General features: G+C 44.2%; 3 protein-coding genes across 3 annotated transcripts; 1 reads left to right on the forward strand and 2 right to left on the reverse strand.

Moving 5' to 3' along the window:
* Positions 1-6,353: 6,353 nt before the first annotated feature.
* LOC311111502 (leukotriene B4 receptor 1-like) lies at positions 6,354-8,082 on the reverse strand. The gene has a single exon (XM_084154239.1). The coding sequence runs from the start codon at positions 8,059-8,061 to the stop codon at positions 7,003-7,005; it is 1,059 nt and encodes a 352-aa protein (XP_084010365.1). The 5' UTR covers positions 8,062-8,082; the 3' UTR covers positions 6,354-7,002.
* A 677-nt stretch (positions 8,083-8,759) lies between these two features.
* Positions 8,760-9,992, reverse strand: LOC311111522 (leukotriene B4 receptor 1-like; the record flags this gene model as incomplete). The annotated part of the gene is made up of 1 exon (XM_084154256.1): positions 8,760-9,992. One exon carries the CDS (start codon positions 9,990-9,992, stop codon positions 8,919-8,921), a length of 1,074 nt encoding a protein of 357 aa, XP_084010382.1. The 3' UTR covers positions 8,760-8,918.
* Positions 9,993-13,431: 3,439 nt separating this feature from the next.
* On the forward strand, positions 13,432-25,928 carry LOC311111743 (E3 ubiquitin-protein ligase AMFR-like). Its single transcript, XM_084154557.1, has 14 exons — positions 13,432-13,564; positions 14,190-14,577; positions 14,686-14,778; positions 15,113-15,277; positions 16,592-16,744; positions 17,467-17,507; positions 18,372-18,504; positions 19,849-19,982; positions 21,794-21,904; positions 22,128-22,330; positions 22,539-22,645; positions 22,905-23,039; positions 23,235-23,425; positions 23,954-25,928. Exons 2-14 carry the CDS (start codon positions 14,290-14,292, stop codon positions 24,102-24,104), a joined length of 1,905 nt encoding a protein of 634 aa, XP_084010683.1. The 5' UTR covers positions 13,432-13,564; positions 14,190-14,289; the 3' UTR covers positions 24,105-25,928.
* The last annotated feature ends 217 nt before the right edge of the window (positions 25,929-26,145 follow it).

The following is a 26,145-nucleotide window of genomic DNA, read 5'->3' on the forward strand; positions in this document are numbered from 1 at the left end:
GGCAGTTGCAGTTGTTCTGTGTGGTGCATTGGTTCGATATATCCAACGTATGCATCAAATTGTGCGTAGACTTGACAGAAATTGTAACAAAAGGTGAATGTTGAACTTTTGTTGAACACATATCCAGTAAAAATTTTGGAATACATATTTAAAAGGTTTGACTGCAGAATTTATTATGCAGCATTGATGCAAGGACGGTGTCGGTCTGATCGAGGCGTAAGAGTTTCACTGCCAGTTTTTGTCAGTGTGTGTGTACTGTGTATGACAATTTATATATATACAGTGAGGGGAAAAAAGTATTTGATCCCCTGCTGATTTTGTACGTTTGCCCACTGACAAAGACATGATCAGTCTATAATTTTAATGGTAGGTTTATTTGAACAGTGAGAGACAGAATAACAACAACAAAATCCAGAAAAACGCATTTCAAAAATGTTATAAATTGATTTGCATTTCAATGAGGGAAATAAGTATTTGACCCCTCTGCAAAACATGACTTAGTACTTGGTGGCAAAACCCTTGTTGGCAGTCACAGAGGTCAGACGTTTCTTGTAGTTGGTAACCAGGTTTGCACACATCTCAGGAGGGATTTTGTCCCACTCCTCTTTGCAGATCTGTGTTTGATGTGCAGGCTTAGGCATGATAATGTTATGATGGTGTAATAATATTGAGATTATGATAAGGATCCAATATTCCTGTGTAGTTGAATGTTACTGTATCTGAAATTCTGAACTTCCCTCTCTGTCCTTTCCCCAGGTCTGGCTCCTCCGGCCTATGCTGCGTTCCCTTCTCCTGCCATGCTCTCTGAGGCTGCTCTGTACCAGCCCCCCCTACTGGCCACCCCCAGAACCCCCCAGCCCCCACACAGCCCCCACCCCACCCTGGCCTACTACCCCCCACAGCACCACCCTGCACAGCTCTACATGAACATGAACATGAACTACACTGCATACTACCCCAGGTTAGTATAAACTACACTGAATACTTACCCAGGTTAGTATAAACTACACATAATACTACCCCAGGTTAGTATAAACTACACTGAATACTACCCCAGGTTAGTATAAACTACACTGCATACTACCCCAGGTTAGTATAAACTACACTGCATACTACCCCAGGTTAGTATGAACTACACTGCATACTACCCCAGGTTAGTACAGTGAGGGAAAAAAGTATTTGATCCCCTGCTGATTTTGTACGTTTGCCCACTGACAAAGACATGATCAGTCTATAATTATAATGGTAGGTTTATTTGAACAGTGAGAGACAGAATAACAACAAAAAAATCCAGAAAAACGCATGTCAAAAAAGTTATAAATTGATTTGCATTTTAATGAGGGAAATAAGTATTTGACCCCTCTGCAAAACATGACTTAGTACTTGGTGGTAAACTCTTGTTGGCAGTCACAGAGGTCAGACGATTCTTGTAGTTGGTAACCAGGTTTGCACACATCTCAGGAGGGATTTTGTCCCACTCTTCTTTGCAGATCTTCTCCAAGTCATTAAGGTTTCGAGGCTGACGTTTGGCAACTCGAACCTTCAGCTCCCTCCACAGATTTTCTATGGGATTAAGGTCTGGAGACTGGCTAGGCCACTCCAGGACCTCAATGTGCTTCTTCTTGAGACACTCCTTTGTTGCCTTGGCTGTGTGTTTTGGGTCATTGTCATGCTGGAATACCCATCCACAACCCATTTTCAATGCCCTGTCTGAGGGAAGGAGGTTCTCACCCATTTGACGGTACATGGCCCCGTCCATTGTCCCTTTGATGCGTTGAAGTTGTCCTGTCCCCTTAGCAGAAAAACACCCCCAAAGCATAATATTTCCACCTCCTTGTTTGACGGCGGGGATGGTGTTCTTGGGGTCATAGGCAGCATTCCTCCTCCTCCAAACACGGCGAGTTGAGTTGATGCCAAAGAGCTCAATTTTGGTCTCATCTGACCACAACACTTTCACCCAGTTCTCCTCTGAATCATTCAGGTGTTCATTGGCAAACTTCAGACGGGCATGTATATGTGCTTTCTTGAACAGGGGGACCTTGCGGGCGCTGCAGGATTTCAGTCCTTCACGGCGTAGTGTGTTACCAATTGTTTTCTTGGTGACTATGGTCCCAGCTGCCTTGAGATCCTTGACAAGATCCTCCCGTGTAGTTCTGGGCTGATTCCTCACCGTTCTCATGATCATTGCAACTCCACGAGGTGAGATCTTGCATGGAGCCCCAGGCCGAGGGAGATTGACAGTTATTTTGTGTTTCTTCCATTTGCGAATAATCGCACCAACTGTTGTCACCTTCTCACCAAGCTGCTTGGCGATGGTCTTGTAGCCCATTCCAGCCTTGTGTAGGTCTACAATCTTGTCCCTGACATCCTTGGAGAGCTCTTTGGTCTTGGCCATGGTGGAGAGTTTGGAATCTGATTGATTGATTGCTTCTGTGGACAGGTGTCTTTTATACAGGTAACAAGCTGAGATTAGGAGCACTCCCTTTAAGAGTGTGCTCCTAATCTCAGCTCGTTACCTGTATAAAAGACACCTGAGAGACAGAAATCTTTCTGATTGAGAGGTGGACAAATACTTATTTCCCTCATTAAAATGCAAATCAATTTATAAAATTTTTGACATGCGTTTTTCTGGATTTTGTTGTTGTTATTCTGTCTCTCACTGTTCAAATAAACCTACCATAAAAATTATAGACTGATAATTTCTTTGTCAGTGGGCAAACGTACAAAATCAGCAGGGGATCAAATACGTTTTTCCCTTTTTGTATATATATATATATATATATATATGAATTTTAGCTTCTCTTCTGACGTGTTTGAAAGTAAAACTCTGTTGCACCATCTATAAAAGAAAATACATTTATGGCCCTCGCTAAAATGGAAATAGTAACACAATAAAATTACAATAACAAACCGATATACAAGGAGTACTGGTACTGAGTCAATGTGCAGGGGTACAAGGTAGTTGAGGTAATATGTACATGTTGGTAGGGGTAAAAGTGAATAGGCAATCAGGATAGATAATAAACGGAGTAGCAGCAGCGTGTGTGTGTGAGAGCATATGTAGTCGTATGTAGTCTATGTGTGCGTTGGAGTGTCAGTGTAGTATGTGTGAGTGTTTGGGTAGAGTCCAGTGCAAGAGAGTCAGTGCAAATAAAAAGGGTGTCAATGCAAATATTCAGGGTAACCATTTGATTAACTGTTCAGCAGTCTTATGGCTTGGGGGTCGAAGCTGTTCAGAGAAACTGGTTGTGTGAGTGACAGCACACCTTTGTGGAAAGGTCATAAAATAACTAAACGGTAAGTCTTGGGCAAATGTCTCATAAAATGCATTATATTTCCTAATGCCTATACATACCTCATAGCTAGGCTACAAGAAAAAAAACTTCTGTGCATTCCCACAGGTACTTGTCCAGGCACATGGCACATGTCTGCTGCCTCTCGGGAGCCCTGTGAATTGTTACTCCATGGCCTGGTTCCCAGGATGGTGTGTTTTGTTGCTCTCTACGCCCCTTCCTTCTGTACTATAGGTAACTATGGGCTGGAGACAATACAAAGGAAAGGACTTTTGTCTCATCACCTCGTTTCACCCTATTGTTTCCCCAAGCCTCAGGAGGGCTGGTTGCCTTCACATTGAAATTCCTATTGTGAAGGTCTCTCTCTCTCTCTCTCTCTCTCTCTCTCTCGCAGTCTCTCTCTCTCTCTCTCTCTCTCTCTCTCTCTCTCTCTCTCGCAGTCTCTCTCTCTCTCTCTCTCTCTCTCTCGCTCTCTCTCTCTGTCTCTCTCTCTCTCTCTCTCTCTCGCAGTCTCTCTCTCTCTCTCAGTCTCTCTCTCTCTCTCTCTCTCTCTCTCTCGCAGTCTCTCTCTCTCTCTCTCTCTCTCTCTCTCTCTCTCTCTGTCTCTCTCTCTCCCCTCCCTCCCACTGAGTGTATGAAACTCAGATGAAAGCTTTTAGGCCCTGCTGTGTCAGAGAAAGTGTGTTTAAGACATTATATGGTTGGTGGTATTCTATATTACAGGGACTGTGATGTAGGATGGGACTGTGATGTATGATGGGACTCTGATGTAGGATGGGACTGTGATGTATGATGGGACTCTGATGTAGGATGGGACTCTGATGTAGGATGGGACTGTGATGTATGATGGGACTGTGATGTATGATGGGACTGTGATGTAGGATGGGACTGTGATGTATGATGGGACTCTGATGTAGGATGGGACTGTGATGTATGATGGGACTCTGATGTAGGATGGGACTCTGATGTAGGATGGGACTCTGATGTATGATGGGACTGTGATGTATGATGGGTCTGTGATGTATGATGGGACTGTGATGTATGATGGGTCTGTGATGTATGAGGAGATTGTGATGTATTTCCCACCATGTTTTTATCTACACATAAAGGAAATTGCCATAAGGTAGTCGGCCCCTATGTTTTGTGTTTCCTTCTGTGAGTGTTAATGGTGAGAAACTTAAATTCTGAATGAACTTGTCCTTTCTTTCAAGACTAGTGAGACAATCATACTCTGGCAAGCTGTGACCAAAGGTTTACAGGTGTTTGACACCATGTTAACATTTTCTCACACACTGACGGTTGCTTCCTCATTTTGCACCACACGTTCAGAGCTTGGCAGTGTGCAGTTGAGTGTAGCTTATTACAAGCAACATCAGTGAAGCAAGACGTGTGCCATGGCCATTGGTTAGTTGACAGTCAAATGATGTAGGCAAGCCTCAGGCTGTTTCGGCCTCTGTCAGTGTGACACCAGTGTGATTTTAGTCAGCAGCCCAGGCCCCAGAGCAGTGATGAAGACCAGAAGTGAAACTGTGAACTCCACAGGAGCCACAGGCTCATCCTCACATAGACTGACCAGGCTGGCTGCAACAACCACTGTGATTGGTTAGGCTTAGGTTCAGACAAGACAGGAGCACCTGCTGGGGCAGCAGCCAGCACCACTACACACAGCTGTGATTACTGGAGGCAGTGCCGCAATATCATTTTTCACAAATATACAGAGGGTAAAGGAGACCACCCCACCCCCTTACTGTCAAGTTCGTTGATGAACGGGTCAGACCAAGGCGCAGCGTGATATGCATACATGTTTATTTGAAACGAATAAACTAACGACACATGAAGTCCACGGTACACAAACAACATACCTCACACGGAACAAGATCCCACAACCCACTAGTACCAATAGGCTGCCTAAGTATTGTCCCCAATCAGAGACAACGAGCGACAGCTGCCTCTGATTGGGAACCACACCGGCCAACATAGATCTAGACATACTAGATCTAAACATAGAAAATCACAACAAGGAATATACACACCCTGACTCAACATATAAGCGTCCTCTGAGTCAGGGCGAGACACTTACATTCAAATTGTACACACTACAGGAGCAGGTGAAAACAATTTAGGCAGTGTTGTCCTGTAATTGGGTTGTGTTGACACAAGCTGCCCTGCCCAGCCCAGTAATTCTTACACTCAGCAAGCTAGAGCAGCCATTACATGTGTGTGTGTGTGTGCGCCTGCATGTGTGTGGGCGCTTGTGTGTGTGTACGTGTGTCTGATTGACAGCGTGACACATTGAATAGAGCCAGGCTTACTGGATCAGGATGAGACAGAGCACCCGTCTGAGGCCCAGCCAAACGCTGTGTGACTCACTCCTTCAGAAGAATACATGCAGAGACACTGTGGAGCCTCTTGACTGTCAACGCGATATAAAACTTCTTACATCTTACCTAATATATAGTGAAATTACACCTTAACATACATATTTTAGGCGGGTTCATTTATAGTTGAATTAAAAGTGAGATAGAAACTGTGCTATTAAATGGAGAGAGAGGGCAATGTCTTGTGAATGTGTCAGAATTCCACAGTCATTGGAAAATAGGTACACTGCCACCTATTGGACTATAAGGACTAATGAATCATCATTTACAATCAATAGTATGATATTGATGTAAATAAAATAAATCCCTATTTGAATAAAATATTTAACTAGATTTAGCTGACATAGGAAACTCCCTAGAAAAACAATGTGGTTTTCTCTCTAATATGATTGTGCCAAAGAGTCGTACAAGATTCCTCTTTTCGTCAGTGGTCAAAGGGGACACAAGGCAGATTTTCATGTTGCAATCTCCGTAGATGAGAGGGAAGTTGAAAGCATGACTCGTGCTGTCGCAGAACAGATGTTAGGTGTAGACCAGAACCACAGAACTAGCAGATTCATACTTTCTGACTGAAAGATAAATTTCGTAACACTTGTAATGGTCTTTGTAACACTTTCAACACGTTTTTTTAAGGGATCTTTTTAAAAATAAGTATTATTTTATTTAATAAACGCACAAATATGACCTAGGGTATATACACATGTTCATTGACTTCAACTATAACAATTAAATGATCAGTATAAAGACAGTAGTAAAGTTCAGTATGACAGCAAGAGGCTGATATCTGTGGTTGCCATTATCATGAAGGCTAAAGCTGTGGATGAAATATATTCCATCCAGATCAGGAGGATCAAAAATAAATGTAGTGAGGCATGGCCTCAAGATAAGCAGCTGAATACATACAGTACACTCAGTCATTATACTCATATCACATAGCTTCAGACAAACATATGCAGTGACATATGTTCTTTTTTTCTATAAAGCTCTTTCTTCTGTGGCACATGGAATATAACATTATTTTGAGCATGAAATGAGCATTATATCACAACTAAAAAATTGGTCAAACACAGTGGGCCTACATCGAAAAACGCGTATTTGTTAAACCTTGAAGTATCATTTCAAATGTTAATTCAAATTCACTACAGGTAAAATGATATACAGTACTTATTTAAATGTTTTTTATATGCATTATGTTTGACATAAACATGATTAACAATTGTTATTCTACATTTTAAGTTAATTAACATATAGAAACAATGTGACAAATCAAACTTTGTAATTTACACACAAAAATCTTTATCAAAAATGTATGATACACATCATATTCAAACTCAGGATGAACCATTTTCACATATATTTATAAGTACATCCATTTGTTCCTTAGGCTCTGTGACACACTGGGAGCTGTGGCTCTGTGTCTGAGAGAAGCTCGGTCTCTTGGTCACAAAGGACAGTTCTTTAGTCCCCTCTCTGGGGGCCGTGCTTGAGATGTGCCAGAACAATTTCTGGATCCCTGTTTCCCTCAGGGAACTCCGGAATGTACGCGCCACAAACACATAAAGCAAAGGGTTGACCGAACTACTGATGAATACGAGGGCTCCAGCGATGAAGGTCATGGTGGTTCTGGCGCTCTCTAGACGCGCTGCGACCTCGCGGTGGGACCCCTTGATGGTGAGGATGACGAGGGAGAGCACGTTGCCCACATGGTGAGGGGTCCAGCATAATGCGAACACCACTACCACGCTTGCAATCAAGCCCGTGGACTTACGCTTGGACTTAAAGGTCATCTGTGCGATGCGGCTGTAGAGACAGCTGTAGCAGACCACAAGAATACATAAGGGGACCGCAAAGCCCACTAGGGTCTCCAGTAGAACACACACTGCCTCCTGGCCATCTGAGGTGTACTCCCTGTACAGGCAATGCTCCTCCCCAGGGTCCCCCTCCACCACCTGGGTGGGAAAGACCGGGATGCTGAATAGAAACGCAGCAGCCCACAGAACAAGAAGAACTTTATTCAAGGCCTTCTTCCTCCTCCAGCCGGCTGAGGCAAAGGGGTGTCGCACAGAGGCGAAGCGCTCAACGCTCATGAGGGTGATGAGGAAGACACTGCTGTACATGCAGGCGTTGATGACATACACCATGGCCTTACAGGAGGCCTCCCCGAACACCCAGGAGCGGGCCAGGGAGTAGATCCACAGCGGCAGAGTGATGAGCACCAGCAGGTCTGCAGCAGCCAGGTTGAGGATGAGCACCACGGTGTGGGAGCGCTGCTGGACATGCCTCAGGATGGTCCAGATCACCATCAGGTTCCCCGGGACCCCCACCAGGAACGACAGGCCCAGGATCACACAGGCCACCGCAGTTCTGCCAGCAAACTCATCAGGAGCCATGGTGGACTCTGAAGCTGAAGACAGCTGATGATCGAACGGTTCTGGTTGATGCTGCCGATCGCCTTGCCTCACCTCGCTTTACATGCCTCCTATCTGGTGTACATACTCAGACAGAAAAAAAGTGCTGCACCAGCAAGCTTTCACTTCCCTTTAACTTTGCGGAGGAGAGCAGGAAAGAGGTTGGTTTTTCACAGAGCCATCATTCTGTGAGAGACAGAGCAGTGAGTCATCCAGTGGGTCCTTATTGTGGCACTGTCTGGAAAAAGAATCTTCTAAGATATTTTAAGAGGTCAAAGAATTGTATTGACCACAAATTACTTTTATTGAAGTGATATGAACTTGAGATCAGATTGTTTTATTTTATTGTGATCAAATAGAGTAAGCCAGTGTGTTATTTTGGGAAACAGGAATTTCAAGACAATAATATTCAAGGAATTGTAACAGGACCACGAATAAATGTTATTTAAGTTATACCACTTTATGAGCAAATGCAATAGCTTTATTGTGTTGAAATAGTCACCATTTAATTACTTTTGTGGGCTTTTCTCACTGTATTTCACAAGCACTACAACAATCTCTAGATTTCGTACCATGATCATAAAAATCAAACTTGTAATCAAACTTCTAGATTCTAGCCATATTTATTATCATCAATGCTGACATCTGAATCATTGATCAGGTCACAGTTTTCATTTGTCATTTTAGTAATTTAGCAGGCGCTCTTATCCTACACATTTTGCCATGGGGCAGAGAGAATGTTTTAAAACTAGTTTCCTGCAATTCTACACATTTTGTCATGGGTCTGAGAGAAAAATTGATCCAGAATGCTCTTATCCAGAGCGACCATTTCTGTAGTCCTACACAGTAGTTCTATCTGTGGTATTGTTGCAGTCTGGCATTACTGAGGGCATTGTGTTGTCCGATCCTGTTGTGTTGTCCGATCCTATTGTGTTGCCAGATCCCCTTAGCTTGGAGGAGGTGTGTGAGGCGACTTCCTGGAACAGCCTGACCATGCGGGACTCCTGGAGACTGCCCTGGAAGTTCCTCGCAGCGAAGGTATAGAACACAGGGTTCACAGAGCTACTAATGAAGGCCAGCGCTCCAGAGATAAACACTACTGCACTCTGGACCACTGAAACAGGCACAGCATCATCTGGATCCTCTGTCAGAATGCTGACTAGGTTTACAGTGTTGAGGACATGGTGAGGAAGCCAGCAGAGAATGAAGGCTACCGCCACACTACTGATGAGAACTGTCGACTTCTGTTTGCTGCTGCCGAAATGCATTGTCTTCAGGTGTGTTGCTACTAGACAGTAACAGACAGCCAGGGTGGAGAAGGGGACCACGAAGCCCACCAAGGTCTCCAGGCATAAGAACACCACCTCTTGGGCCACTGAGCTGTACTCCGTGAAAAGACACTGCTCAGTCCCATCGATCTCATCGATAGAGCGGGTCAGAATGGATGGGATCCCTAAAAGGAAAGCCAGAGCCCAGATAGCCACCAGAGCCTTGTCCATAATGGCCTTGGTCTTCCAGCGCAACATCTTGAACGGGTACCGGATGACAAGGAAGCGCTCAACGCTCATGAGGGTGATGAGGTAGACGCTGCTGTACATGCAGGTGTTGATGACGTACACCATGGCCTTACAGGAGGCCTTCCCGAACACCCAGGAGCGGGCCAGGGAGTAGATCCACAGCGGCAGGGTGATGAGCACCAGCAGGTCTGCAGCAGCCAGGTTGAGGATGAGCACCACGGTGTGGGAGCGCTGCTGGACGTGCCTCAGGATGGTCCAGATCACCAGCAGGTTCCCCGGGACCCCCACCAGGAACGACAGGCCCAGGATCACACAGACTACTGATCGCCCTATGGTTGACATTTCATTCAACAATGCATCATCATTGTCTGAGATGGAGGAGCTCGAGCTGTTCATTTTGCACTGCAGTCAACTGCTGTTTCCTAAGAAATAATGATGTTGTTTGGGGAGTAGTTCCTTATATCACCCTTGGCCTCGTAAGCAGTAATGGTCACTTTACTTCTGTAATAGTACAAACAAGAGTTTCTGTCTGAGTGTGACAGGAAAGCAATGTGGTTAGCTAGATGTGACAAAGTAAAATGTACAGGATGTTAAATATTTTTTTACCGTTTTTATGTATTATTTTTGTATTTATTTGTTACAGTAGATTATGTACGCCTTCCCCATTACAGTTTACACAATAATTGTTTTTAGTGCATGAATGCATTGTGTTGGGTGCATTTTACATTGACCCCCTTCACCCCCACTTTTTTTGCACTGACTCTCTTGCACTGGCTCTATGCACACTCAATAGACTCTACCCACATATAATACGCTGACACTCCAACACACACACACTGTCACGATCGTCATATGGAACAGACCAAGGCGCAGCGTGATGAACAAACATACTTTAATTAGTTAAAGTTTAAACTCAATACAAAACAAGAAACGACTCGTGACGTCCAACGGTATCAATGACCGAACACGGAACATATTTATTTAGAGAATGATCACACGATCAAAACAACAGACGATAACGTGATGTCTACGGTTTAACACAAACCAAATAAGAACAAGAAACCACAAATAATGAATGCCTAACGGCTACCTAAGTATGACTCCCAATCAGAGACAACGAGCTACAGCCGTCTCTGATTGGGAGCCACCCTGGCCAACATAGATATACAACAACTAGAACATAAACAAATGAAAACTCACACCCTGGCTCAACATACTAGAGTCCCCAGAGCCAGGGCGTGACAGTACCCCCCCCTAAAGGCGCGGACTCCGACCGCGCCAACCAAATACAACAGGGGAGGGACCGGGTGGGCACTCCGCCTCGGCGGCGGATCCGGCTCCGGACATGACCCCCACTCCTTCTCTAACCCCCCAAAGTACCCCTGGTCCGGTCTGGCCCTGCTGACCAGAGCTGAACTGAACAGTGGTGGAGCGGATTGCTCTAGCTCCGGCGTGACGCAGCACCTGACCGGTGCCGGACCCGCCACCGGTGGAACAGGCACGGGCCGTGCCGGGCTGACGACGCGCACCACTGACTTGGTGCGGGGAGCAGGAACGGGCCGGACAGGGCTGACGAAACGCACCACTGACTTGGTGCGGGGAGCAGGAATGGGCCGGACTGGGCTGGCGACGCGCACCACAGACTTGGTGCGGAGAGCAGGAATGGGCCGGACTGGGCTGGCGACGCGCACCACTGACTTGGTGCGGGGAGCAGGAATGGGCCGGACTGGGCTGGCGATGCGCACCGTAGACTTGGTGCGAGTGGCAGGAACAGGCCGGACCGTACTGGGAACACACACCACTGGCCCTACGTGGGGATCAGGAACAGGCCGGACCGGACTGGCAACACACGCCAGTACCTCTCGCCGTGCCTCTACATCTTCCACCCCCTCTTCGACCAGTGGCCCCCGTAACCTGGCGGCCTCCTCTGCCAATCCGCTGGCCCGTCGTCCACGACGTTAGCCCCCCCCTAAAAATTTTCTGGGGGTCTCTCTTCCCCGTGGGCCAGGCCTCTATATTTCTCGCCCAACTCTCGCTCTCCTGCTTCCAACTCCAGCCATTCTGCTCCTCCTTTGGCTTGACCCAGTCGAGACTCTTCCTCCACTGTTCCCAAGTCCACCCTCTCTGCTCCTCACTAGGCTTGACCCAGTCGAGGTTGCCACGGAGATCTGCTAGCGATCTCCATGGTGATGGCTCCTGGACACGCTGCTTGGTCCAGTCTTGGTGGGTTTTTCTGTCACGATCGTCATATGGAACAGACCAAGGCGCAGCGTGATGAACAAACATACTTTAATTAGTTAAAGTTTAAACTCAATACAAAACAAGAAACGACTCGTGACGTCCAACGGTATCAATGACCGAACACGGAACATATTTATTTAGAGAATGATCACACGATCAAAACAACAGACGATAACGTGATGTCTACGGTTTAACACAAACCAAATAAGAACAAGAAACCACAAATAATGAATGCCTAACGGCTACCTAAGTATGACTCCCAATCAGAGACAACGAGCTACAGCCGTCTCTGATTGGGAGCCACCCTGGCCAACATAGATATACAACAACTAGAACATAAACAAATGAAAACTCACACCCTGGCTCAACATACTAGAGTCCCCAGAGCCAGGGCGTGACACACACACACACACACACACTACATACACTCACACACACAAAACCCACAGACACTTGCATATTGATGCCACACACTCACACATAGACACACTTTCACACTTTTTCACTCTCTTCACAAGCGCTGCTGCTACTCCGTTTATTATCTATCCTGATTGCCTATTCACTTTTACCCCTACCAACATGTACATATTACCTCAACAACCTTGTACCCCTGCACATTGACTCGGTACCGGTACTCCTTGTATATACTGTAGCCTTGTTATTGTTATTTTATTGTGTTAAAATTTTTCCTTTTTTATTTAGCAAAATGTTTTCTTACTTTTTAACTCTGCATTGTAAGGAAAGGGCTTGCAAGTAAGCATTTCACAGTAAAGTCTACACCTGTTGTATTCGGCGCATGTGACAAAAACATTTTATTTGACATAGAGTTGACTATTTTTATTGTTATAATTGATTACTGTACTGCATTGTTAAGGAAGCTAGCGCATAAGCATTTCACTGCACCTTTTATACCTGCTGTAAACAGTGTTTGTCATGAATTAATTAGATTTTTGATTACATTTTTCGGTTGAGTAGGTTACGCTCTACTTTCACAGTTACTAGTTACCTGTCCAAAATTGTAATCAGTAACATTACTTTTGGATGACTTTTCCCTTAAAAGGCATTAGCATAAAGATAAGGTGGAACAAACTTAAACTTGCACCTTTTTTCAATGTTGAATTGAAAGTCATTGAGAAAACAGAAAGATATCATAATTTATTTTTTGCAAACATTCTTTCTGAATTAAAATGTAATCCAAGAAGCAATCATCTCCTTTTTCAAAAGTATCTGTAATCTTATTGCAATATTTTTTGCTGGTAAAGTAAGTGATTACAGGTAATTGTTTTTAATAATTAGATTACATGTAATTGATTACGTGTAATCAGTTACTCCTCAACCCTGATTTTACTGGACAACATTGCACTTGACACACTTTTATTTTGAAAGTTGTTGTGAAGACGCTCAGAATTTCATGTCCTGGTATGCTGGGTCTCTTGCATAGATTGTATATCTCCAGCCAGAGAGAAATAAACAAGATGTCGTCAACATATGCCGCGTTCATACACTAGACGGGACAAGGAAACGTCCTAACTGGTTATAGTTGTACACGTGCCGCGGTCAACGAACTAGCAAGTCGGACATTTCCGAGTTTTCTAGTTCCGACCAGTATGTGAATGCAGCATTAACCACGGATCGGGGAATTTCAACGTAGTCTACTGTCAACCTCTACAAGAGGATATTGGATGTTGGACATTAAGTTAGCTAGTTAATGTCAAATTGATCAATTTGTAAGTTGAGTGAAATGTCTTTGCTCAAATATTAACCAGACTGGTTTGGTTTATTTCATAATCTCCAGCTAGCTAACTAGCTAGTTGCTAATGCTAGCTAGTTAGCAACCTCTCTGCCGAGGACGGAAACGTCAAATAGATTCTGGAACAGGTAGCTAGCTAAATTAGTTAACTAATTAGCTAGAGAGTTTGGACTTTTTAACTAGACAGTCAGCAAGCTAAAGTGCTAGTTTATAAGCAATGTCAGGTCCTTTATTTGAGTTTGTTTTATTTGATATATATAACATTGGGTAGCTAGCTAGCTGTCTAAACTTGTAGCGAACAGCTAGCTTCCATGCTAACATTAGCCTAGCACGCACTAGCGAGCTGGACCAAAATGGGCGTTGTTTTGGTAGCGGTAGTTAGTTAGTTAGTTAGCTAGCTAATAACAATTTGAACTTAGCCAGCAAGTTTAGCTGCTCAGCTAGCCCTCCACAACTGTCTCTGGCCAGTGAAACAACACTATAAACTAGAACTAGACAGAGAGGGCTTATTGCTCAGGCTTACTACCGTTACACTAGCTAGCTAGTTCCATTCATTACCATTACCTACAGTAGCCTAACTGATTTGTTTTCTTTCCCTGCAGGTTGTTGACAGAGCAAAGGTGTGGTGGAAATCAGTGTCAAGCCTATTAGGCCTAACTTCACAAGTCTTGTTTGTGAGAGACCTCCAACATTAACATTCCAATGCCTCTGCTATTCCTGGAGAGGTTTCCCTGGCCAAGTCTGCAGACCTACACAGCGCTGAGTGTGGCTCTGCTGGCTGGAAGCATCTTCAGCGCTTACACTACTGTGACAGAACAGGGGTTCGGGGTTCCAGACATGGACGAGCCTCCCCCACCTGCCCCCTTAGAAGGAGATAATAGAGGTGGCCAAGGCCTAGAACATGTGACTAGTGATGATGTTGTGGGTGCAGATACAGAATTGGCAACCACTGTTATGTGGTACCTGGTCACTGACAGTCTCTTTGTATGGGTAAGTCTTATTCAAGATAGGCTCAACTCAGCCAAGCAGACAATATTGTTGTTACGTTACTTAGTTGTCACTTGGTTGCTAAGTGGTCTACTCTTCTCTACTCCTCAGGTGTTGGTGAATACAGCATGCTGTTCTCTGATGTTAATTGCTAAGATGATCCAGTGCATGGTTTTTGGGCCCCTCAGAGTCAGTGAGAAGCAGGTGAGTCTTGGAGTTGTGGTGGTAACCTAATAACTGGTATTTGATAAGCCTTGTGTGTGCTCACATGTCAACGTGGTACTTGCATGTTTTCTCAAGCGTCTGCTTTTTGGCATGTCGCCTTATTGAAGGTTAGGCATCTGACTGTGTGTCTATAAACTATAGTACAAATGTCCTCCACAAATAGTCTGGAAAACAAGATCTTAGCATTGAAATCCACACTGGTGGTTTGAGTCTATTAGTGTACTCTGACCACTCCATCCATGTTCTAATGTATTGACCTCTCCTCTCTCCACCCCTCTCCCTTACCATCTCCTCTCTACTCCACTCCCCTCAGCACCTGAAGGACAAGTTCTGGAACTTCATCTTTTATAAGTTCATCTTTATCTTCGGGGTGCTGAACGTTCAGACGGTGGAGGAGGTGGTCATGTGGTGTCTGTGGTTCTCTGCCCTGGTCTTCCTCCACCTCATGGTCCAGCTGTGCAAGGACCGCTTTGAATACGTACGTCTCATCAACCTCTAACAGTACATTTTAGTCACTTAGTAGACGCACTTATCCAGAGCGACTTACATTAGTGCATTCATCTTAAGATAGCTAGGAGAGACAACAACGTATCACAATCGTAGCAAGTACATTTTCCCTCAACAAACCTCTATTTCTGTTGATAATAATAGTACATTTTATGGTAACACTTTACTGTAGGTGTCCTTATGAATGCATTCATAAAGCCTTTATAACAGCTATATAACACATCATTTGTCATAAGTAGTTTTAAATAGTTATGAGTAACGACATGATATGTTATAAAAGTAGTTATAATGGGTAACAACTGCTATTACACAGTCTGCATGACAACTTATTACAGTACTGAATAAAAAACTGAAATACACTGAAATGATAAAATGTAGATGGGCCCACCCACTGTACTATAGGGAGAGTGACCTTGTTGACTTGTTTACACTGTAAACATATATACCTCTGTTAGATGTCAGTGATATGAAGCTGTTGGCTATACATTCAGTCACAGTGACTGCCATAGACCGGGTCTCTTTCAGGTCCAGACCAGACCTATTAATAAGCTAGTTCTTGCTGTATGTATGTAGGCCAGGGTCTTAGGTTTAGCTAATGTTTCAGTCACTTCATAGACTCAAACTACAGAGTGGGGGACTACAGATGAAAATGAGCTGTCTGGCTAAATCTGGTGTAATGGGATGTTGTACATGGTCCCTGACAAATAAATGTAATAATACAAAAAAAAGTATTAACATTTAGGCCTATTAGATAGTGTGCTGTAGCTATATGAGAGGAAAACAGAACATCACACCACATTGCATTGTGAAGAATGACACCTCTCTGTCTGCAATCAATGGTTGTTAGGTTTTCCCCTTATCATATCAACTGACATAATACCTGTTGGAATGCTGTACTTTGTTGCTAAAAGTTGGATCAGAGCCTGTTAGCTTTTCATTGCATAACAAGCCTGGATGTGCGTCACTGTACCTGTGTCAGTATTCTTGTGTGTCACTAGACTGGTTTTTTGAGCATGTGTTAGTAGGACAGTATGGGGCTGCAGTGACACTGCCCAGATAAAGCTTACCTCTTGACCAAAAAACATGCTCAACTGGAAAGTCTATTGAAAGAGTAGCCATGAAGTCTGCAACCTCCCCTAAATTGTCATTGTGTGTGTTGGTCGCTCTTTGTATGAAAGTACAAGTTATATGTAGGTGTGCATGTCCGTCTACATCTGTGTGTGTTTGTCTTAGTAATCTCTCTTTCTGTACAGTAGGTTAATGTGTACCTGTTCCCCCCCTGCAGCTGTCCTTCTCCCCCACTACTTCTATGAACAGCCATGTACGTGTCCTGGGTCTACTGGTATCCCTGCTGCTGGGCTGCTGTGGTCTGGCTGTGGTCTGTGGCCTGCTGGGCGCTACCCATGGCATGCACACCCTCTCCTTCATGGCTGCTGAGGTGAGGACCAAGCCCTAAAGAGCTCGCCAGCTTGTAGTTCTAAAAAACGTAAATGAGTAACCTCTGGTTCGTTCGGCCGTTCCTATGGGGAAAGAATCGGGTTTTGGAATAGAAAAAAAAAAGGCAAAAAATAACACAGACTTAGGAGATGTTATACGTTTTGTTCTATGAGACAGTATCAGTCCGTTAACATGACCTTTATGAATTATGAAGCCTTTGTTCTTTTCTGATTACATAAATGCTTAAAAATTCACAAAAAGTGAAGTTAGCTGATGAAGATTATCTCATAGAACAAAACGTATAAGATCTCCATACCTGTGTTTACCACAGACCTTATTTCTGGCGTTGATCCAAAAACCCTACAAAAACTCAATTCATTTCCCAATAGGCTTTGTCCAATGAACCATGGCGGAGTTAGTGCCTACAAAAAGACCCCATTACTATTGCTCTATATTGGGGGGAAGGTATTTCTATAGGCACGCCCATTGGTGTAGACTAGAGCAGGACTGGCTAAACCTCCTGGGGAGTTGGGACTACCATCCTGCAGGAGTTTGTTCCAGCTGTTGTTTTATTGTAAGTTACAGTAACAAGGCGGTTTACTCAGTCACAAATTAGTAATACATAATTGTCATCAGTTCCTTTCTTGTGGGAAACAGTTCTAAAATCAAGGTATTGTATAAAAGACTTATGTATAATTCATATCTCTTTATCTTGTCTTTCAGTGTCTGCTGGTCACTGTGCGGACTGGACATGTCATCATGAGGTAAGGTCCTTTCTTTCAGAATGCAGACCCTCTTGCACACCACCACAGCAACACAGATGACATAGCAGATCTAGAATGAACCAGTTCTATTATTAGCGTGCTGTTAGATGTGTTACCATGAGCACCCGTTGAAAGACTGCTTTGTACTACAGAGGGTGATCAGGATGACTTACAGGCAGCTGTATTTATTGGAGTGGTTCATTAATTAGTTAGGTTAAACCCTGTAAACAGTAGCCAGGTGTATGAGTTGTTGCTTTGCTTTGTGTTGTGTGGATACCCATAGCATTAAGTGCCTATCAGAGTCCAAAACTTGTACGCGTATGCATAGCAGTGTACTTTTCGAATTCTCAACGCAGCTCAATCAATTTCTCCAACTGTCAACACATTGAAATGAATAGAAGGACGTGTGCGCAGAGCTGCGTTGGTTGGGAATTTTGGGGAGGTGCACGTTCGGGCTGGCCCAGTGAGAGTTAAGCTAAGTGATGATCTACAACGACTGATTAGCGCAAGCAAAAATAAGTTAGTCTGGCCTTAATGGCTATATACTCTTATCTCCATCTGGCACAGTCAGAAGAGGACTGGCCACCCCTCAGAGCCTGGTTCCTCTCAAGGTTTCTTCCTAGGTTCCTGCCTTTCTAGGGAGTTTTTCCAAGCCACTGTGCTTCTATATCGGCATTGATTGCTCTTTGGGGTTTTAGGCTGGGTTTCTGTATTAGCACTTAGTGACAACTGCTGATGTAAAAAGGGCTTTATAAATACATTTGATTTGTAGTGTGTACAATTCAAAAGCATAAGTGCAAAATGTCAAAATAAAAAGGCATTATTGTGACTTGGGCAGGTTTCTGACTGTCTGTTTCTCTGCAGGTACACCATCCACCTGTGGGATCTGAAGCACCCAGGCACCTGGGAGAGTAAGGGCTCCTACGTCTACTACACTGACTTCATCATGGAGCTGTCTATGTTGTCCCTGGACCTTATGCACCACATCCACATGCTGGTGAGTAACAGAGCTGGGAGCACTACGGGCTGGTGTTAGTAAGGGAACTAACTGCACTACCGAGAGGCCCACAAGATGGCTGACTGAACTAGCCTGAATTTAAAACAAGGGCTCTATCTCAATTTGTCTTTCTGCGATTCCTTGCATTCCATCTCCTCTACTCCTCAACTATATTGGAGGAGAAGGTCCATGGTCTCTCCTCTCAGATGATGAGAGTAATCAAGGAAAGATTAATTGAGATAGAGCCACAGTATTCAGTTAGATGAGTTGAGTATGATCTTAGAGCTGTGTTTAACATTGGACACCCCTGTCTCCCCTCAGCTCTTTAGTAATATCTTAGAGCTGTGTTTAACATTGGACTCCCCTGTCTCCCCTCAGCTCTTTAGTAATATCTTAGAGCTGTGTTTAACGTTGGACTCCCCTGTCTCCCCTCAGCTCTTTAGTAATATCTTAGAGCTGTGTTTAACGTTGGACTCCCCTGTCTCCCCTCAGCTCTTTAGTAATATCTTAGAGCTGTGTTTAACGTTGGACTCCCCTGTCTCCCCTCAGCTCTTTAGTAATATCTTAGAGCTGTGTTTAACGTTGGACTCCCCTGTCTCCCCTCAGCTCTTTGGTAATATCTTAGAGCTGTGTTTAACGTTTGACTCCCCTGTCTCCCCTCAGCTCTTTAGTAATATCTTAGAGCTGTGTTTAACGTTGGACTCCCCTGTCTCCCCTCAGCTCTTTGGTAATATCTTAGAGCTGTGTTTAACATTTGACTCCCCTGTCTCCCCTCAGCTCTTTAGTAATATCTTAGAGCTGTTTTAATGTTTGACTCCCCTGTCTCCCCTCAGCTCTTTAGTAATATCTTAGAGCTGTGTTTAACGTTGGACTCCCCTGTCTCCCCTCAGCTCTTTAGTAATATCTTAGAGCTGTGTTTAACGTTGGACTCCCCTGTCTCCCCTCAGCTCTTTGGTAATATCTTAGAGCTGTGTTTAACATTTGACTCCCCTGTCTCCCCTCAGCTCTTTAGTAATATCTTAGAGCTGTTTTAATGTTTGACTCCCCTGTCTCCCCTCAGCTCTTTAGTAATATCTTAGAGCTGTGTTTAACGTTGGACTCCCCTGTCTCCCCTCAGCTCTTTAGTAATATCTTAGAGCTGTGTTTAACGTTGGACTCCCCTGTCTCCCCTCAGCTCTTTAGTAATATCTTAGAGCTGTTTTAACGTTTGACTCCCCTGTCTCCCCTCAGCTCTTTGGTAATATCTTAGAGCTGTGTTTAACGTTGGACTCCCCTGTCTCCCCTCAGCTCTTTAGTAATATCTTAGAGCTGTGTTTAACGTTGGACTCCCCTGTCTCCCCTCAGCTCTTTGGTAATATCTGGCTGTCCATGGCCAGTCTGGTGATCTTCATGCAGCTGAGGTATCTGTTCCATGAGGTGCAGCGCCGCGTCCGACGCCACAAGAACTACCTCCGTGTCATCAACAACATGGAGGCCAGGTCTGTCTACTGATCAGCCCACTGACAGCTCTCACTGTCCTGTATATAATACAGCTCTTATTAGATGATGGGTGGTGTTCTTTCACGCTTAGCTGTGACTCTGTGTATGAAGCTGTTGTTGTTTGAATCTAGTCTCTCTGCTTTCATATGACGGGCTATCTAGCTATTAGCTATTTACAGTTGAAGTCGGAAGTTTACATACACTTAGGTTGGAGTCATTAAAACTCGTTTTTCAACCACTCCACACATTTCTTGTTAACAAACTATAGTTTTGGGCAAGTCGGTTAGGACATCTACTTTGTGCATGACACAAGGCATTTTTCCAACAATTGTTTACAGACAGATTATTTCACTTATAATTCACTGTAGCACAATTCCAGTGGGTCAGAAGTTTACATACACTAAGTTGACTGTGCCTTTAAACAGCTTGGAAAATTCCAGAAAATGATGTCATGGCTAATTTACATCATTTGAGTCAATTGGAGGTGTACCTGTGGATGTATTTCAAGGCCTACCTTCAAACTCAGTGCCTCTTTTCTTGACATCATGGGAAAATCAAAAGAAATCAGCCAAAACTTCAGAAAAAGAATTGTAGACCTCCACAAGTCTGGTTCATCCTTGGGAGCAATTTCCAAACGCCTGAAGGTACCATGTTCATTTGTACAAACAATAGTACGCAAGTATAAACACCATGGGACCATGCAGCCATCATACCGCTCAGAAAGGAGACGCGTTCTGTCTCCTAGAGATGAACGTGCAAATCCACCCCAGAACAACAGCAAAGGACCTTGTGAAGATGCTGGAGGAAACTGGTACAAAAGTATCTATATCCACAGTAAAACGAGTCCTATATTGACATAACCTGAAAGGCCGCTCAGCAAGGAAGAAGCCACTGCTCCAAAACCGCCATAAAAAAGTCAGACTACAGTTTGCAACTGCACATGGGGACAAAGATCGTACTTTTTGGAGAAATGTCCTCTGGTCTGATGAAACAAAAATAGAACTGTTTGGCCATAATGACCATCGTTATGTTTGGAGGAAAAAGGGGGATGCTTGCAAGCCGAAGAACACCATCCCAACCGTGAAGCACAGGGGTGGCAGCATCATGCTGTGGGGTTGCTTTGCTGCAGGAGGTACTGGTGCACTTCACAAAATAGATGGCATCATGAGGAAGGAAAATTATGTGGATATATTGAAGCAACATCTCAAGACATCAGTCAGGAAGTTAAAGCTTGGTCGCAAATGGGTCTTCCAAATGGACAATGACCCCAAGCATACTTCCAAAGTTGTGGCAAAATGGCTTAAGGACAACAAAGTCAAGGTATTGTAGTGGCCATCACAAAGCCCTGACCTCAATTCTATAGAACATTTGTGGGCAGAACTGAAAAAGCGGGTGCGAGCAAGGAGGCCTACAAACCTGACTCAGTTACACCATCTCTGTCAGGAGAAATGGGCCAAAATTCACCCAACCTATTGTGGGAAGCTTGTGGAAGGCTACCCGAAAAGTTTGACCCAAGTTAAACAATTTAAAGGCAATGCTACCAAATACTAATTGAGTGTATGTAAACTTCTGACCCACTGGGAATGTGATGAAAGAAATAAAAGCTGAAATAAATAATTCTCTCTACTATTATTCTGACATTTCACATTCTAAGACAGGGAATTTTTACTAGGATTAAATGTCAGGAATTGTGAAAACTGATTTTAAATGTATTTGGCTAAGGTGTATGTGAACTTCCGACTTCAACTGTAGCTATTCATGAGACTAGTAAAGAGGTTGATCTAGATTTCTTATGCTCTGTACCTCTCAGGTTTGCAGTGGCCACAGCAGAGGAGCTGGTAGCCAACAACGATGACTGTGCCATCTGCTGGGACACCATGCAGACAGCACGCAAACTGCCCTGCGGACACCTCTTCCACAAGTAAGAGACTGACCCAGCCAACTATGGCACCTCTAAAAACCCAGGAGTCATTATTTCCTCACACTTGATTGAATGTGGCATTATGTGGGTGATGTTTTGAATGACACTAAGCGACTGCTTGAGTTTCTCTGGGCTCATAATATGCTTGTGTGTCTGTGTTGTCTGTATCTGTGTTTGCTGCATATCTGTGTACATTAACATTCCTGTTTGTTCTATTCCTCAGTTCCTGCCTGCGGTCGTGGCTGGAGCAGGACACGTCGTGTCCAACATGCAGGATGTCCCTGAACATCAGTGGTGATGGGGGCCCGGCCAGGGGCCAGCAGCAGGGGGCTGGCCTCCCACTGGAGAACAACCTGGGCCCCGGAGGCCCCGCTGCAGACGCCAGACCACACCTCAACCAGCACAATCACTTCTTCCACTTTGATGGTAAGGCCCATACAGACTTGTTTTTACAACACAGGTGCTCCCACTGAATGGACTACTCTATTGAGTATGGTTGATGATGATGATGAAGTGTATATGAGTTCTGGCATACAACTTGCTGATAGTCACATAGACAGACATCACAATATTAGAAACATTACATGTAGTGCACATTTCAGGTAGAGATAATTGTGGTGATGTCTCCTCCCAGGCTCCCGCATCGCCAGCTGGCTGCCTAGTTTCTCAGTAGAGGTGATGCACACCACTAACATCCTGGCTATCGCTCAGCAGGCCAACAACTCTCAGCTCAACACCATGGTGAGTCACAGCCTTACTCTAATCCCCTCCCGAGACACCAGGGGATTCTCCTTTCAGCATGCTTTTTAGTCCTGGACTAGGTTTAATGTGTCCGCCAAAACAGTTTCCAGGGGGTCTCGCAGGCATCATCTGAGCTTTGAATATTGTTTTTACACCTGCCCTTCATCAACAGCTTTGTTTTCAATGTATTAATTGCAGCAATATGACTTGTATAGAATGTAGGTGGCTGCTGGGTAACGTAGTGTTCTACTCCCCACAGGCCCATCAGATCCAGGAGATGTTTCCTCAAGTTCCCTACCACTTGGTGCTGCAGGACCTGCAGTTGACCCGCTCTGTAGAGGTCACCACCGACAACATCCTGGAGGGACGCATCGTGGTGCCCTTCCCTGCTCTGGTAGGTCCTCCAGTTCAGTTCATTGGGTATTTTGGCCATGGTGGTCCACATAGAGATCCCAGAAGGCCTACACTTTCTCCTTGTGTGTGATTGTACTGCCTCATTCTTAAGGTTAGGTAGAAAAATAGAGGGCATGAGTTCAGGTTCTGGTCAAATGTGATTAAAGATGTCTCTGACTTGCCTCTCCCCCTCGAGGCGGCTGAGCGTTCCCCCCTGCAGGTGAACCCAGGCCCAGAGGAGGGGGCAGGAGCCAGTGGGGGGGTGGAGACGGCCCCCAGCGAGCTGAACAACCTGGAGGTCAGAGGGAGCCGCTTCTCCAAGTCTGCAGAGGAGAGACAAAAGATGTTGCTGCAGAGGAAGGATGAGCTGCTACAACAGGCACGCAGGTACTGTACTGTCACCACTGGCAATACTAGACCAGTCTGTCAAATTACATGGGTGTATTCAGTGAGGGGAAACCTTCACAGCTTTGCAGATAGAAATATAGCTAACCCTATTCAACTTGGCAGATAATCATATCTTTCTACACAATCCATTTTCTATCTGAATGTTTTGCAACATGACCGGGCATCCTGACCAGGCCTCAGCTGACAATCTTTTCAAAATAAGAGTCTTATTAGATAAGAGCAAACACTTGTTGCTATCTTGGTGGTTGTTTTCTTGTCTGTTAGGTCAGGGTTCAGTCTCTGGCCCTGTAACTGAGTAACTACAGTAGCAGAATATATCTATTGTAACTAAATGACTGTGAGATCACGGTCATGTTCATAATGACACATCATAGCAAAAGTTTAGCAAAATGAATGTTTCTTATTAGACTGGTTCTGACAGTTTCTCCCTGCTACACTCTGTTTCTGAGCATTTTCTTCCGTTTCGTGTCTACTGAACACAACCCATATCAATTCATTTCCCCACAGGAGATACTTGAGAAAGAGCCCAGAGGATGAGGAGGACCTGCCCACTCTGGAGGAAGACGCCCCTGTCTCAGACCTGACCATGTTGAGACGCAGGACCATGGCAGCAGCTGCAGAGAGACGCATGCAGAGCCAACCAGACCCTGCTCCCTGAGTCTATACTGGACTGTAAACTCCCACCTGGACAGTCTCGCCTCAAACCCACATCTAATACCCTTGGAGTGTCCACCAAACTCCCCACGTCCCACCTAAGAGGCACAGCCACCTCCACCGAAAGAGCTAGTACCCCTCTCTACGTTATATGATCAATGGAATTACCCAAATAAAAACATGACATTACAAAGTGTTACAAGAAGCATGGGCTTTGGCTGCACATGGCACAGGGGCTCTGCTCTTTTAGGCTGCCTTAGTGAGATATGAGAGCTGTTGGGCCTTGGGAATGGTACCAGCCTCCTCTGAACTTACACCAGAGGCTTAATTGGACATAGATCAGCAGTGTTTTAAAGGAGTGGTGGGTGTCTGTCTGTCTGTCAAGAGTTTCTGAAGTGCACCGTAGAACGCCACCTCGCACACCTGTCATCACATAGCCGTAGCCCCAGCTTCATTAGACTTACCTGTCATTCTCTTTACTGGCCATGATGGGGAAGGAAAGAACATGGTCTCAGAGGATGCAGCTGAGGTTAGTTAGGGTTTGTTAAGGTGCTATCGCTACATACAGCTCATAGTATAATGAAGTAGTTAATATTTGTGTTGTAATGGGCTGAGATTGCTATTAAGATCATGGGTTGGGTTTAGAACCTACTGATGTGTTGTTTTATAACAATGGAGTGAAAACTGTGAATTAAGAGGAGGTTTAATGGATTCAAATATTGTGAAGCTTTTTTATTTTCTTTTAATCTTGCCTTTCAGTAAGAGAATGTCACTTTAGTATTGCAGCCTCTTCGAAATATGAATGTACTTTATCCACATAATGCTGCAGAGAGAGAGAGAGGAGAAGAGTTTAACTTCTGGCCGTTGTGGAGACTTGGTTGTTAATAATGTGTTAAATGTTACATATCCACCCAAGAAAGAGCACTATCTGGATAGGAAGACGGAATAGTTTTGTGTTCCAGGATCCAGACAGACAGTTAAACTCTCACCAGTACTGAGTTATAGAAGAGAGCTGACCTCTAGGTCAACCAGGGGTTTCTATCTGCAGTCTGTATACCTCTAAAACTTCCCAAAACATACCTACACTGTATTAAACATCCATTGATAGAGGTACAGAGGAGTTGGGACGACGGTTGAGGTTTGAATACTGATGAACTAATCTGATCCAGATTCAGGAGTTGGTTGTTCACTCACTCACACTCCATTCCTACACTCCATGTACTGGTAGGTTCATTCTTGCAGATGATATGTAGGCCTACGTGTTGGATTCTTGCAGACGATATGTAGGCCTAAGTGTTGGATGTCTGATAAAACTAAAGGCTTTTGAAAGTTGATTGGTAGTGAATCACAATGGAGTGCTTTAGTTTGTACTTTTATCCCAAAGAACATTGATCCCATGAACTTCCACATGTCTTTCTTTGAGATGTGCATCTTTTTTTGCGTTTGGTTGATGCAAAAGATTTCTCTCTTTCAGCTTGTTTCATCTGTGGGATTGTAAGAAGTTTCTACTAACTATATTTGTGTTTCAGAGATGCACCTTTTGTCAAAAACGAAATACACTAGTCCGTTTTCATTGATTCAAGCTATTGATCAACTCATATTTTCATATCCATGTCATATTTTTATATTCATAAGGGGTTATTTTTGTAACCATTATGTATTTGACCTAATCAAAAACATTAATTAATATTTTGGACTGAGCTTTCCTCATATTTTGTGCCTAAATCAAGAATAGTTCTATGGATTGATTGTGTACATAATGTAGTTTTTGTAAGAACTGCTCTAGTAACATGAAAACATTATAAATAATAAACAGAGCTTCTCTACAGCCTTTTAACAAACTCTAGCTTTTCTTTGCCTCAATAAAATAAACATATTGTAGTGCAGTATAATGGTATAGGCTATAGACCAGTGGTTCCATACCTTTTCTGGGTACTGTACCGCCAACTGAATTTTGTTCTGCCCCGAGTACTGCTGAAGTACCCCCCTCATGTGCATTTTAATGAGTCTTCTCAAGTACCCCCTGTGGATAGGCCAAGTACCCC

The sequence above is a fragment of the Coregonus lavaretus genome (assembly GCF_964263955.1).
Source record: "Coregonus lavaretus genome assembly, chromosome: 37".
NCBI lineage: Eukaryota > Metazoa > Chordata > Actinopteri > Salmoniformes > Salmonidae > Coregonus > Coregonus lavaretus.

Bases quoted from the DNA above. Each gene is read 5' to 3' on its own strand.
- LOC311111502 (XM_084154239.1), bottom strand. From the start codon at position 8,061: ATGGCTCCTGATGAGTTTGCTGGCAGAACTGCGGTGGCCTGTGTGATC.
- LOC311111743 (XM_084154557.1), top strand. From the start codon at position 14,290: ATGCCTCTGCTATTCCTGGAGAGGTTTCCCTGGCCAAGTCTGCAGACC. The intron at 15,278-16,591 runs GTACGTCTCATC...CCCCCCCTGCAG, and splicing joins GCAAGGACCGCTTTGAATAC to CTGTCCTTCTCCCCCACTAC. The intron at 22,646-22,904 runs GTGAGTCACAGC...TACTCCCCACAG, and splicing joins ACTCTCAGCTCAACACCATG to GCCCATCAGATCCAGGAGAT.